General features: G+C 31.5%; 1 protein-coding gene across 5 annotated transcripts in view; it reads right to left on the bottom strand.

The window, feature by feature from the left end:
* LOC106460844 (protein shisa-5-like) overlaps nt 1-15544 on the bottom strand; it is a 25091-nt gene extending 9547 nt beyond the window's left edge. For all 5 annotated transcript variants that reach the window (XR_002610855.1, XM_022387645.1, XM_013920588.2 and 2 more), the window contains exons 1-3: nt 15272-15544; nt 6102-6249; nt 2378-2517 (exon numbers count right to left, since the gene is read on the bottom strand). Coding sequence is in view for 4 of the 5 variants with exons in the window: in XM_022387645.1 (XP_022243353.1) it covers nt 2378-2517; nt 6102-6249; nt 15272-15329 (346 nt within the window). In the remaining variant the exon portion in view is untranslated. The remainder of the gene's footprint in view (nt 1-2377; nt 2518-6101; nt 6250-15271) is intronic.
* Between the last annotated feature and the right edge of the window lie 945 nt (nt 15545-16489).

The raw sequence follows: 16489 nt of genomic DNA, 5'->3' as shown, positions 1-16489 counted from the left end.
ATATGGGTCTGGAGAATGCCTCACTAAGAGTATTGGCTCAACAAATTGCAGCCAACTGTGAAGCATGGCGGTTTCAGCGTGATGGTTTGGGGAGCTGTTTGGATTGGTGGGAGATTGACCTTAGTGGAGTGCGTTGGCAACATAAATTTTGCGAAATGCGTCGAAATATTGGAGGAACGACTCTTGCCACTTTATTCCTCGGGTTTCGTGGACAAGAACACAACGCTGTTCCAGGAAGATGGAGCACCGTGTCACACTGCTAGAAACACCCAAAACTGGTAGGAAGAAAATGGTATCCAGAAGTTGCCCTGGCCTAGCCAATCTCCTGACATGAACCCCATCGAAAACCTCTGGGCCATACTCGACCGGCAAGTCAAGAAACAACAACAAAAAAAAACAACTTCGAAGAGCGATCTACTCCAAGTTTTGAATCAAGAGTGGGCGAAAATCCCACAATCTAAAATTGACGAGATGAATCTCACGATGCCCCAAAAGATCAACGAATTCCACAAAGCGAAAGGAAGATCTACTAGATATTAATTAAATTATAAATATATCAATTCATGTGAATATGACTGAAAAATTTCATTTTTTTCCTGAAAAGATGGTGTCTATTTACTTGTGACCACGCTGTCTACTGTAATTTACTATATGCATCTTCACAAAATTTGAAGTTTTATGTAAACATTACATTTCTGTTTTATACAAAAGTCAGAACTTTTAAAAAAACATTTTAGTAAAAATTTGTTTGAATTTATAAAGTCTTTAATGAGTTAATGTGAGTAAAAGGTGATTTTCATGTAGTTCTTTTCAGTATAGTTTTATTTTTAATTTGCATAACTTTTAGAACCTCCTAAGTGAATATCAAAAGTATTTTTTTTTTCTTTGTAAAGCTTTATACTTTAGCTCTAATTTTCTTCATCCTAGCACTAACAGTAGCAAAAGTTGATAAATATGAAATAAAATGAAAAAATTTATCTTTTTTTTTGTATAAGAAATGCAGATTGTAACAGACAATTTTACCCTAAACAGTTTCACATCTGTTTTCATTTAATTTTATTACTCTTCTGAACCACATCTAAGTAGAGTAATTAAGCACTAAATCACCCAGGGAGAGCTTAGCTATTGAGTTGCATCACACAACAGCAACCTGCTTGCATTCCTCCAGGATAAATTATGTAATTATTTCATGCAAGTTTTCTTTTCTAATTGGATATGTTTCTAATTTTTATATCTTGGTTACTTTTGCCAAAAAAAGTATTACAATAAATAAAAACTAAGAAATTAGCATTTGCTTTAGCTTTGAAACCTTTCACACTTGTGTGCATTGTTTAATAAACAGATTTTTTTCCTACATTGATTGTCAAAAAACAATTCATGTAACTTTCAAATATGCATTTTACAACACAAAAAATAAACCAGACACCAGAATAGAATGTCCCAAAACTACTAAAATTTAACTAGCATTCTAACTATTCTATGAATAGGTTAAAAAATACTCTATTACTGCTCAGAGCAAAATCTTTAGTCTAACATATGAAGTTATCCCAGCAAAAAAACAATAATCATCTGTCTTATCTAATGTAGAATTTGCATTTTCCATTGTTTATAAATATGTCCAATAGCAACGAAAGAGAGAATTACAAGATTATTATAAATTATAAATAGGGATCTTGAAAAAAAAATACAAGATTGGTAACTTAAAGTGAAAATGCAATTGCAAAAAAAGTAAACAAACAAATTTAAGGTTTGAGACATAGTGTTAACATTATTTCCTCAAGCTACAAATCCCTATTTTGACCTTCCTAAACATTACAGTTTTTAGACATAATAATTTCTAGGATAGTTGGAATTATTGAAAACAGTAATAATCAGAAACATTAATTCCAATTAGTTTAATATTTTCATGGTGGTAATAAATTTAATCATAATTTTGATTATTTTAAGTGACACCGATTGATGTAATTGATAATTACAGGTAATTAATTATCATTAATTGAGTTAATTGCCTAGGTTTACACATGCATACATTCAAATTTCTGTATATTATCCCACTGAAACAAATTAAAACCTCCTCACAAAATTAGTTCTTTTATTTTGTAAAGGACCTATCACTAGCTGTACTATCTTTACAACTTTTTAAATAACTTATACTTTATTATATATTTTAATATTCATAAGAGAAACAAAAAAAAACAAAGACAACTATAATATAATGCATCATTTAAAAGTACTCAATCTTTCAACAATAAGGCTTCTTGTGATGGAACAATAAAGAACAACGTTCAAAAGTATAATCTAATTACAATTATAAAATAATAAATGAAAACCACTGTCAAAGATTAACTACTGAATCAAATAAATAGTAGATACATACGGGAAGTTGATAGAACAATTCCTTGTTGACGTCTTTTTGCCAAGAGACAACAACTACAGCAGCAGCAGCAAATGATCACACTGATGATGACAACAACAACCACAGAGACAAGGATACCCACAATTAACCCAACCACATTACTGTAAAATAAAGTAAAATAAATCTGATCTGGAGGATTGAATAGAAATTAAAATAAGAATAAATATAAGTTTAAACAAATCTTTAAAACTGATAACAATTAGTTACAAAACTTTACAATTGCATACAAGGATAAATTTATTCTGTACACTATTTGTTTACATATAAAACAACCTCTCATCAGTTTTATGTCTCCGTATTCATTATTACTGTCCAAAAGAATAATAAATTTGAAATGTTCCTTCAAGTGTTTAGAGAAAACAAACAAACGTGATAACTATGTTTCACTGTAGCGTTTTTAATGTAATCCTCTCAATTAATTATGAATTTTAAGTATAACACTGGTATTTCATATTCATTCTTTGTTTCTCAAGGAATCCTTTCTTTTATCACCACAGTTCATATCACAAAAAATATAAAGAATGCATATAAAGTAGATTATACAAAAGGTTAAGAAAAGAATGAAAGAATTTATGCAATTCTATTTCATGCACCTGTCTACTTTCACACACCTGTTTAACTTATACAAAAATATAAATATGAAGCATATATATGCATTTTGTAAAGAAGACTATATAACAGGTTAAAGCATATATATGCATTTTGTAAAGTAGACTATATAACAGGTTAAGAAAAGAATGAAAATATGTTAGAAATATTAGGGGGGGAGAGAATAATTTAAGAAATTAAGAAAATTTAAAAACAAAAGCTGGAGAAAAGTGTAGTTTGTAGTTATTCATAATTTAATCAATTATTTTTACAAAAATCTGCAGTTTATTACAGTGTATATGGGTGCTGGAGCTTTGCAAATGGGATAACAGCACCAGCAAACATGATATTCTCATATGATGAAATGTAGCAAGATCAAGCTCTGGAAACACACTTGCTTCCAAGAGATAGTGTTAACAATGCTAATGATCTGTGTGTAATCATTCCAACTTCAAGCAAGTAACACTTGTTAGAAAGGCCTGCCATTCATTAGAGATCACAATAGTTTATCTTTATTTTTGTGTGTAAAAATAACACTGTTTCTAAATGAAATTTTAAGTCTATTGGCCAGAATCTTCAGCTCATAATATGTATGTGTTTTCTGCAGCCCTAATTTTGGAAGAACATGCTTAGTATTAATAGCAGTAACATGTTTCTCCATATCTTTAAACAGAAGACATAGCTTTGTTGGTTGATAATTTACATTCACAAGAAAATGAGTAACTCTTAGTATCTCTAACAGAAAGGTTTCCTATGGCCTACCCTCTGTATTATATATCATGATACCATCACATAGATCATATTATAAGATTAGTATAAAGAAAAATAAAACACATATCTACTATAGTTCATACTAGAACACATAATGGTGTTTTTAGGGTCAATATGAAATGTGGCATAATGCGTGTGATGAGTATGAATGAACTTTTGGTAAAGAGGAAGGAATGCATAGGCTTGAAGAGTATAGCAAAGCAAATTAAAACTTCTGGTAAAGAGAAAGGAATGCACAGGCTTGGAAAGTATAGCAACACAAATTAAAACTTCTGGTAAAGAGGAAGGAATGCATAGGCTTGGAGAGTATAGCAAAGCAAATTAAAACTTCTGGTAAAGAGGAAGGAATGAATAGGCTTGGAGAGTATAGCAAAGCAAATTAAAACTTCTGGTAAAGAGGAAGGAATGCATAGGCTTGGAGAGTATAGCAAAGCAAATTAAAACTTCTGGTAAAGAGGAAGGAATGCACAGGCTTGGAGAGTATAGCAAAGCAAGTTAAAACTTCCTGTGCATTCCTTCCTCTTTACCGGCTTGGAGAGTATAGCAAAGCAAATTAAGAATAAAAAAAAGGAATTTTAGAAACTAATTATCATAAAATATAAATACAAATTTATTTAAATATATGTTAGAAATATTAGAAGAAAAAAAGAAAATTTAAGAAATGAAGAATCAATTTAAAAACAAAGGCTCAAAACAAAAGCTTGTGGCTTGTAGTTATTTATAATAATTAAAAAAAACAAACAGAAATTGATAGAATATCAATCTTTAAAGATCACTGAATGCAGAGTGTTAAGGTTAATGCAATTTTGCTTGGATGATACAGTACTCATAAAAGGTAATCTTGTGTTGTTTTTATTCCCCATGTATCTGCTTTGACACTTGAATGAAACATGCTGCTGATGGAATGACTTAACTCTTTTGGTATCATTAGAAAGAAAACTTAAGAGTTGCTAAAACAATCCTTTAGGATAATCTGGATATAAGTGTTATGTAAGTAATTTGGTTGATTTTGTAATGTTGATAATACTTTATGTCAGAGAAAATGTTATCAATTTTTATGAACTTAAAGTTCAACTCTACCAAAATATCTTAAAGTTTGCTTTAAACACTAAAGATCATTTATGAACAGTTGAGTTCTGAGATTAAAGACTGATGTTTATAATGTACCAGGAAGAATGTGTGAAAATAATGAAAAAGATAACAGACAAATTACTTGATGATGAACAGAACTTATCTCCTCAAGATGTCCTTCTAGCCTATTTATGATCAATACCTATACGATCATCATAAAATAAATATTGTTATAAGATACAAAAAATACTATTGGTTAAAGTCACTTGTTATAGAGATTTGGTAATATATTTTTGTATAAGTGCAGTAATGATTCTGTAATTTATTAGTATTGTGGGCCAGGATAACTTTGTGAGAACTGCTCATCTGGAAAGAATCAAACCAGTTTTCTATAAAATTGTGTTTTACAATATCATTAATTTCATATAAAGTAAAGCAGGTACAACAGTTTTTTTGAGTTTCAAGTAACACGTAATCACACAAAGAATTCTAACTGGATTCTATAGACATGGACTGTTCAGAAGTAATTTTTTTTTATTTATTTAACATTTTCTTTAATCTGACCATACAATTCCAAATCTCCAGAGTTATTTAATATCACAGCTTGTTTTAGGGTCTGCGTGAATTTTGGTAATTAAATTTTGTCAGTGGGAAAAAAAAACGGTTCCTATCTGTGCCAAACAACTAGTAAAAATTTCAATAGTAAAAGAATATAAAATGTAAAAAAAAATAAAGTTAAAACTAAACAAAGTTCGAAAATCAGGTAAAAAAAAATCAGGGGTTTCAGTAATACACCAACAGGAATACATCAGATGGAAACAATAATATACAGTACTTCTAAACACTTGTACACAGTCTTGTATGCACCTTTCATATAAATAGTAGATTACTAATCGTATCCTTCTGACCTGTGATGTGCTTCATATAAACATATCCGGTACATTCACGATGACTAGAAATATACAATTTTTATCCTTCCATAACTAGTAAAGAATACATCTACATTCAGGTAAATTTTTCTAATTCCTAATTTCCTTATTTTAAGAACTGCATTTTTAATGCTAAAATAAATCACTAAGAAACACAGATTTCATTTATAGCATACTAGTGGGTTAAAACTTGTATATTTTGTCTTTACTGGTGATAACTAAAAGAATTTCTTGTCATACACGAAATAAAATGCATAAATAGAAAACCAAGCAAATTGTCAATGTACACAATAAAATCATGTATAAAACATTTTTTTTTGTCTTACACTTCAGCACTAAAATCTTCAGATGTACAGCAGTAACGGTACTCTTCAGAACCACAGCAATAAACCTTTTCTGCACTATCTCCTATTCCTGGACAATGGATGCTGGTGGTAAATCCAAGAACCTCCTTAGTGCAGGTCATTGACAGAACTACATCATAAAAAAAAATCCATATAATTTTAATACATTAACTGATTTATAATTAATTTAAAAATACAAATATTTGTATAACTACTGCTTATCATATTATTATACAGCATGTTGGAAAGACAGGCTACTAGCATGATTACTTCTATATTTTAAGCTCTAAAGAGATGCTTAATTTTTGGACTTGAAGAAACTGGAATCCAAAAGAACTATAAGAATACTTAGTTTAAGTGTTCCAAATTGTTAGAGTACAGGCAGATTTCTAAAGGGGTTGTCTTAGTAGGGAAATTATAAAAATTAATTTGAACAGTGGAGATAATAGATTTGAGTTATGAAAGCTTAGATGTATGTGTAGGGTTTGACAACATATAAAGAGCTATAAACTTGTGGAATTAATTGATTGATTGACAATTTTGTTTGTGGTGCTTGAATTCTTTTAAAGTTTTGTTTATCAGGTTTAGGAATGTGAGGGTAATATCCAAGCTTAATCCATAAGTGAAAGGAAGTGAATAATATAATGTTGGACTAATAAATGTGGACTAGTGAGAGTTTGACATGCTTCCAAGTTTAAAATATGCAAGATCATGCAACAACCTAAATATGTTTATCATCTCACATCTTCATTACCCGTTCTTTGCACACTGATTAAAGCATATATTTTTGCAATTTCCATAATACGAAAATGGTCTGCAAATGCAGACTGCTTGCAACAGTTCACACTCAAGGCCTCAGCTTCTCTAGATGAGTCTATAAGCTTTCTCATGCTGTCAAGCTGGTCCTTATCTTCATAATAGCTGATAGCAAGCTAGCAGGTACTTTTAGCATCTTTCAGTGAGGTAGCTGTGAGAGGATTAGATAGATGCTCATCACAAAGTTATGATTAATGCCACAAGCTGGTGAGTAGAAAAACCTGCTATTCTTCACAGTGGTGATAAAAACTACACCAAATCATTGCTAAGGTTATTTTCTGATCCATTTGTCTTCTTCTGATTGCCCCAGTAGTAAACAACAGAAATTAATAACACAGACTACTCACTGTGAATTAACAGTATGACCAATAGTAAACACCCCTCTTTAAGATGTTAAATATTGTAAGTACTACATTTTGACTGGTGATTCTAGGAGGTTCCGAAAATTAAATATGAAAACTCAAAGGTCAAAATAATACTTTTATTCTTAGCATGAAAATCAACTCTCACTCATGCTCAGTAAATGGTTGACAGTAAAAATATTCTATTAAAAATCAGATTTTTTTTTCCGTACAACAGACTAGTGATGGTTACTAAAATATTACAAAATTTTGTGAAAATACACTTAATACATTCAGTTATAGTATGTGTAGTTTCATGGTTACAAGGAATTTCCAAGTGGGGGTGAATGAACCAATTTCGTACTGAATGTGTTGTAGCAAAACAAAATATGGCACAACATTGTACTTTATATCATAGAGAATATTATTAAAAAAACATACTCTAGATTGGTTATGTATAAGTAGGTGGTAATTACAACATTGCCTTTATGAAACCTAGGGGGGAAAAAAACAAAAAAACAACTGTTTTTACCATAACCTCAAAGAGCCTAGAAAAAAGCCTTAACCCTAAAAGTTTTATATCTTTCATTTCAAAAATGTCCAGAAAACATAACTGATGTTTATATATTTAATGCTCAGGAACATTTTCACTCATTATTTGTATGAGCAAGTTTCATAATGATTCTGTCCACAAAACAAAATTTTGATAGGAATAAACATAAAATTTTATCAGGCAGAAATCCCACATCTAAATAAATATATTTCAAAATATAATAAAAAATACTTGTAGTTATATACTGTCATCATTATGCTTATTTTTACTAATGTGTTACATTTATTGTATTGTTGCAAGCTATTTTAATGTTTTAATTTAAATGTTTGCCAGAGTGTGTATGTGAAAAGATTATGAAAGTTAAGAATTTGGAAGATTTGTCTAATGCGTAGAAACAAGGTTACAATATACAAATACGAGTAATCAGTGATAAGTCAGGTCAGTATCACAAAAATTATTCAGTGTTAGTAGTCAGTTATCACAACTACTCTGTTTTCAGTTACGCAGGTACAGATACTGAAAGTCTCTGAATTTTACTCAATAATACAAAAGGACTTGCCCAACACTAGAGCATGCTACAATAGTATGTTGCTTCACATTGTGTTTTCGTATAAATTTCATGCCTTTGTTTTCCCAAGACATAGAATTCATAACTTTTTTTACAGCATGCTAGTTTCAGTTTATTGACAGAAACTAGACCAGTAACAGCTCCTCAAAATATCAGTCACTAACAATGTTATACAAACCTTTAAAGTTCATTGAAATATGCATACTAATGACAAGTGTAGTAACATTCGGCTCATTAAGTGTGGCTATTTTTCCCTCACGTGATATCGTTGCTTAGTAATGATTTTCTCATTCAGAGAAACAGCTTAATGTGCACGTATTAATAAACCTCACATACCCATGCTTCCTCACGTTGAATTATGATTGAAGAGGAAGCATTCTCTTGTTCATTTTAAAATTCTTGAAAATAAGCAAATACTTTTTTTTGCAAATGTACATATTATCAATCTACCCTAATGAAGGTTTGTTTGAAAAATTGTTACAAGTTGCAAATTTGTTATTGTAATGCAGTACGTGGTACGATGTCAATGCATTTACTCAAAAAAGCAAACAAAAGTAAAAGGAACAATGTAGTTTTGGTTAAATATGCTATTAATCAAAGTTCTTACTGGAACTCTATCTTTGAACCTGTGTATAAGACAAGGGATAAATTCAGACCTCGTCTTAAGAGGAAAAAGTATGGACTTATACACCAGCAAATACTGTAATTGTGTATGCAATTCAAACAAGTTTTCTTTCACTAAAACATACAGTTTAGAAGTTCAACAATACCATATTACAATCCTTAAATTATTCTGAAAAAATTAATTTTATTTATTTGAGTTTCAGTAGTAAATATTACTTTAGAAAAAATACCACAAATAAAATATTTATTAGTTTAAAAAAAAAGTTTTGACCATAAGCCTACATGATCTGTCAGTTAACTGAATGTCTTTCATTGTTGGAATGAAAATGATTTTTGAAAACACAATCATAATTGATGTATGTAATGTACAATATATGTTAATGAACAATAAATCTTAAAAAGAGCTACTAAATGATATTAAGAAGGGGATTTAGAAGGGTACATATAAATCAACTACAACTATTCTTTCCCTAGTATATTTTAATTGAAAGTCGATCTGGGTAACTGTGTACTGGAAATAAGGGCTTCATCCTATGACCCATAATGTTATAGGAAGTAAATATAACATAAGTATCAGCATGCTTGGACGTGTCTGTATACACACTGTTCACCACCATGTGTTTGGATGACTTAATATAATCATGTTAATATAAAATCCTAAACTTGATCCCTGGGACTAAGTATATGTAGATTATTCTAATCTATGCCTACTAGTTGTCTCACTAGTCACTGTTATACCTAGTTTTTCCTGGTTTATAACCAATGTCAAATTACATCATTTAAAAAGAAGTTCTCTTTTGAGGATACCGACATTTTCAAATAACTTTTTATATTGTATTGATAAACTTTATTACTTTAAAAAACTCATAAATAAAAGATTTACTATTTTAAAAAAAATAAAACATAGCTTTGGACATATGCCTATATGAGGTATCAGATAATTGAATGTCTTTCATTTCTTGATTTTTAAGCTTACTTTCCTGCTTAGTTTTGTAGAGGTCTTAGATGTTACTTTTTTTTTTTTTGTTTTATAAATGTCACATCAAGTGGTTTTATCATTTACTGATGAAACATAGCTTTAAACAGCTATAAAGAAAGTCTAAATAACATTGGATAGAGTACAAATTAGACTTTTGATGTAACAATAAGAGTAAATATAATTATTTAAGCAGTAGTTTATCATTTGTCGGGAAAGTTTCTAGTCCGAGACTGCTAAACTTGAGTTCCAATAATTTGGGCCTTTTTTTTTTCCCCACATCTAATATTTGCTGCTATTTTATTTCATTATAGGTTTTTAACACAACTCCATTGCTTAACATTTATCATTTAAGCCTGTTAAGGCAGGACTTGTTTTTATAGAGCCCAGAGGGTTTCTTTTTGTTGTGAAATTTGGTCATCCTGAGTCAAAATGAAAATATTTGTATTAAAATATACATGTTTGAAAGCTAAAGGGACTTTCTTAGATAATAAGACATCAGGTAAGATTTAGTTAGGTTTAGGGAGTACAGTAGGTGATGGCAAAATATTTTGATGACTCAAATACTTTTATTGAATATTATTTGTATATTTATGGTATTCAAGTAATATAAATAACTTGGTTTACTGGCCATTTAATGATTTCTAATTTCTAATCATGGTGTGTTTTAAAGAAAATCATTACTACTGTTATCAGTTATAGCAAAATTTTTTCATTATTTGATTTATATATATCAATGGGTAATAACTGCATACATCAAAAAACAAAGAAAATGGTGACCTTATGATCACCTTGACATTATCAATTTACCAAATAGTAAATGTTCAGATTACCTTTGGATTTGTATCAAAAGTTTTTGCCCATAGATTTTTAAGGGCAAGTCATGCAAGAATATTCAGTTAGTTGAATGTAATCGATTAACAAGCCTGATGATCAATCGATTAGTAAATTCTACTAATCACCTCGCTCTAGCCTCAAGCAACCTAGTCTTAGATTATACTTCTTTCAATATGAAGAAATCACTTATTCAAAACCAAATTTCCAACTAAAGTGCATCCAAGTGCAGCAATCTGAAATATGCTGTGTATATCACAAGCCATAACATTCATATGTTCCTTTCATCAGTTTGTGGCAATAAAACTAATTACACTCTATTCCACTTCATAAGGGTTTGACCCACATTTTACTCATAAGTTGATGATGTTCACCCCTGAAAATGCTGTTAATATCATTCTGTGGGTGTGTCCTTACAAATTCACAAGACAAATAAAACTAAATTTGTTTTTGATGAAAATAAAAATTACTTTTTGACATTGATTATAATTTTAAAAAATGCTAAATACTAACTAGTGAGATTACCATTATATAAAAAAAAATTTACAATTGCTTAGTTCCAATAATTGAGTTTACAATTTCATACACACACAACAACGCTGATACAATCAACCACAATTGAACAATAAACTTAAAAACGTGTGTCACTTCACTTGTTAGAGGTAAAGAATAAGGTCATTATGGGTATAAAATTATTCATTATTTTAACACAAAGTAAAACAAGAATTTTGAATCAAGAAAAAGCTGATCCACCATGTTTCTATCCTTATTACGTTTATTTCTCATTACACATTATGAAAGCTACAGTCCAATCCTAATTATACATTTCTATAATAGTCTATCCAATATAAAGTACAATATAGAAAAACAAAAAGTTTATATATCTTATATTTTTTTTTATTACTAGAATTGATAGATTAACTCAATTAATAAACCAAATCAATTAGCTACGAGCTTCAATTACCTTGATTAGTGTAATAAAACAAGTGATTAATCAAAATTAGTGTTTCCAACTGTTAATTTTTGATTATTCCTACTATCCAAGTAATCAAAATATTGCCATTAAGACTTAATATTATTATTACTTTTGATTAATTCAAGGTGGTTAAACTTAATTGACATGTGTCACACCTCAAGAATTATTCCAACTATCCAAGTCTCATTATAAACAATTAAACAATTATGAAGTTCATTAACACCCAGTTCTATTCATTACTAAATAAGTGATACTTGCAAATTTTAATGGTATATTAATTCACTGTTTACTGAAAACATATCAGTTTATTTACATTCGTAATATATCACGATTCAAGGGTTAAGAGTCAAATTCCTATCGCCTATCAGAAGGTTTAAGTAGCATGACATCAATTCACAACAATTGAAGTATGGAACAAATGACTTGTAAACAGTTACATAATCAAACCTGTTCCACAGCTTAAATTCTTTTTTTTTTTAATCACTCAATACATTGTTGCCCGATGAAGGCTCTGGTAAGAGGGCCAAAAACTTGCAAATAAAAGTATTTTAACATAGAGAAAAGTCTGTGTATAATTCTACATATTAATTTACCTATGCTGCAAATCTTAAACAATGACAGTCGGGTATAACCAACAATAAGCCCCTCTTCAAGAAAAAATATTTACAATATTTTTTTACGCTATATACAAATACTGTTTTCAGTTCATACACAAGGTCTCCTCATGTAGCCTACACCAACATTTGCAGTTCTATTGTTGGTCTTTCATCACATAGGGTATCTGGATCCCTGGTCATGGTCTCGATCTTGTGTTGCACAAGGTTTGGTTTGCTTTGCCTGGTCTATCTGTGAAGATATCTCTTAACTGGCATAGTCACTCCTCTAGGTATTTCTTCTGCTTCCAAGTCAATTCTTCGTTTATGTTGATGTCCTTGTATGTCTCGTCTCCACCCAGTAGTCTAAAACCTAGTAGGTCTCCATCTTTTAGGACAAAGTCATTGTCTTCTGATTTTGCATTTATAACAGCTATACCTGCCATGTCCATGTGTGCCTCAATAGCTGCACCTATTAGGTCTTCTTCCCTCTTGAAGTACTTCTTCAACAGATTAGTGTGGTAGATCTTGGTCTTCCCATCCACTTTCACTTTATAGTCTATTCTGTTGACCACTTCCTGCATTTGAAAAGGTCCTTTCCACTACAGGGTAATTTTGTTGTTGTCTGTTGGTAGCACAACTAAAACCTTCTGTCCATTTTTGAAACATCAATTGTTGGCCTTCTTGTCTCAGAAATGCTTCTGACTGCCTTGAGCTGCATACAAGCTCTCTTGAGCGAGTTGAAAGGTCTCCTCCAGTTTGTTTCTGAGGTCTAACACGTACTGGTATGTGTTCCATACTTCCGACTTTTTTTCTCCTGTCCATATCTCTTTCAATATCTGAATTAGACCACATACTGTTCTTCCGTACAGCAACTTGAAGGGTGAAAATCTTGTACTTGCATGTGGAACTTCTCAGTTAGCAAATAATACTGCCTGCAGGTACCTGTCCCAGTCACGTTGTCTCTCCAGTCACATGGTCTTCAGCACAAAGTCCATTACATCTAGGGTTGTAAGAGGTGGTAAAGAGCTGCCTAGTACTAATGAGTGTGTACACCTCTTGCATTAGTTCTGAGGTAAACTGTGTCCCTCTTCTTTTGGAAAGCCTACTCTGCAGAACACTTCCAGGAGAGTTTCTGCTACTCTCTCTGTCTTCAGTAGTGCTATGGCTTCTGGGTAATGTGTCACATAGTCGACTACCATCAACACATACCAGTTGCCCTCATCAGAAACAGGTGCTGGTGGTTCAATCAAGTCCACAGCTATTCTGCTGAATGGTTCTTCTATGAGAGACATCTCACCCAGTGGTACCTTGGCTACCTTCCCTCTAGGTATTATCCTTTGGCAATGTTACATGACCTGCAGACTCTACTCACATCTCCGATGACTCCTGTTACTGCTGATTCCGACTGCCAATTTCTTTGTTCCTAGGTGTCCTCCCACAATTGATTCATGAGCCAACTTCATCACTTGAGTCTGGTATTCTGTTGATACTATAATCTGTTTAACTTCCCTAGTATAACTGCCTTGATAGATCTGGTACAACACTCCCTTCTGGTCCCCTATTGCTACTAGTACTAGAGTACTGCCCAAGATAATTTTCTTCAGTCAAGCTATAGAGTGAGTTCCCATATATAATAACTCAAATGTATCAACTTGCATTTTTCATACTGAAAGACCATTTGCCAAATATCTGTCAAAATAACCGAATGATCCAAGTCATTCTGTAGTACCTCAACATCCTCAATACTGTTAGAAATACTAAAGAGTTTAATATCACTTGCAAACTTTAATAATAATTTATTGTTTATACACCTATCAGTATTATTAATGTAAATAACAAAAAGCAAAGGCCCAAGCACTGAGCCTCAAAGCACTCCAAGAATAATAAAAGTATTGGTTGGCTCAATCCCTTATATCCTTTGATTTCTCTCATCTAACCACTTCAAAAAAGTTAAAAGAATATTAAAGGAAGACTTTTCTTTTACTGAATCCATGATGATTTTCTATTATATTTCAATAGGTGATCTTGTAGGGCCTTTATCAGTGTCTATACAAATTTTCCCTCCTACAGAAATAATGGTCTGATATTTCCAGAGCAACTCTTATCACCCCTTTTAAAAATAGGAGTAACACTACCTCATGCACCTTTTCACTGTCTATGGAATACTGACCAACAAAAAAAACGAGAGGGAGAGACTCTTGTATATTTTGTGACCTCCTTTAAACTCTTGAAAAATATTGTCTGTACCTGATGCTTTATCCATTTTTAATCTCTCTCAATCTTTCTTTTTACCACAAAGGGACCAATCTCTAAATTTCAGTTCAATCCCATTGTTTTCCATAGAATGCTCAAGATCAGGAAATCTAGAATATTCTGTATTGTAAAAAAAAAGATAAGAAAATCTAAAATCTCAGCTATCTCCTAACCAACAAAAACCTTGCCATCAGCTTCTTTTTAATGGCACAATCTTCGTTCTAACATTTCATTTACCTTTAACAGTTTAAGATAAACATCGTTGCTGTTAATTTTAACATTATCAACCACTGTTCCACAGAAGCCTTTTCCACTTTCCAAATTTCTATATTACCCTAATGCCTAGTTTTCCCAAACTTTTATAAATTTTCAAGCCTTTCTCATTTTCTATCAAATTAAACGTCTTAAAAGTTATGCAATAACTAGTTACCTGGCAATGGCAGCCAGGAATGATCTTTCATTTTCAATTACTAAATACCCAGCAGTCCAAAAAAAAATTTAAAATTAATGAGCTATGATTATTTCTAATCTGACTTACAAAATGAGTAATACTAATGTACACGTAAAAGCGTAAACTAATTAAAGTTTAAACTACTCTCACTGAATGAATCTTACCTTGATTAATGAAACAAAAACTCAAAATGATAAACAGCATAGTCAATGTAGTCTTCATTTTGAAACTTCAAGTTTGATTCTATCTTAATCTATTAATATAACTCGTTATCCTAACAAATGATTCAAACCAAAACTTATAGCTCTCTCTTATTTAGAATCTACGTCATTGCTAAACTTTATAATTATAAATATTAACACTTAACACTACAAATTACACTTGCGTCAAGCCTATAAATAGAAAACGAACCAGAACTGCAATGGCGTACTAAAACCCGGAACAGCACGGAATGCAGTATTACTAAATAATTAAAAATCTTAATTTCTAAACGTTTATGGAAAAAAAAATCAAGTGATAAAATAATATATTAAAAAAAAATTCAATAGCCCACAATAAACACCACAGACATATAATGAGCTAAAATCTCAAAAGCCAGTAGAGTCGTCAACTTTTTGAACGCCTCATATAGGCCTAAATAAAATGTTTTTAATTATGTACCAGTTTAACGTTGAATATTATTTATGATTTTAACAGTGTACATACTTGTATTGGACACTGAATGGTCTCCTTTCACTGAACTCATAAATCAATTAATTTATTTTCTTCCCTCAAAATATCTTTCCTTCAGACAACTCACTTGAGATCCTGTGTAGAGCTTTTGTTTGTTTGTTTTCTTCCCTCAAAATATCTTTCCTTCAGACAACTCACTTGAGATCCTGTGTAGAGCTTTTGTTTGTTTTGTTTTGTTTTTAAATTTCGCGCAAAGCTACACGAGGGCTATCTGCGCTAGCCGTCCCTAATTTAGCAGTGTAAGACTAGAGTGAAGGCAGCTAGACATCACCACCCACCGCCAACTCTTGGGCTACTCTTTTACCAACGAATAGTGGGATTGACCGTCACTATATAACGCTCCCACGGCTGAAAGGGCGAGCATGTTTGGTGGGACGGGGATTCGAACCCGCGACCCTCAGATTGCGAGTCGAGCGCCCTAACCACCTGGCCATGCCGGGCCCCTATGTAGAGCATTGCAGTGTTTAAATCTAATATTTCTTACTTAATGGGAAAATAGGAATATACCCATAGTGACAAACACTACTTATGTGACTGATCATTGCCTTGCCACTTTTGCTTGGCAAAGTAAGGGCATTTCCCTCATCAGTACTCCGTATATACCACAAATGAAGCACAAGGTTTTTTATCCTGTCCAATGTGATGTTCAG

The sequence above is a fragment of the Limulus polyphemus genome, unplaced genomic scaffold, assembly GCF_000517525.1.
Source record: "Limulus polyphemus unplaced genomic scaffold, Limulus_polyphemus-2.1.2 Scaffold847, whole genome shotgun sequence".
Lineage (NCBI taxonomy): Eukaryota > Metazoa > Arthropoda > Merostomata > Xiphosura > Limulidae > Limulus > Limulus polyphemus.
The sequence above is the reverse complement of the archived record's forward strand: the minus strand, read 5'-3'. Positions and strand labels throughout refer to the sequence as shown.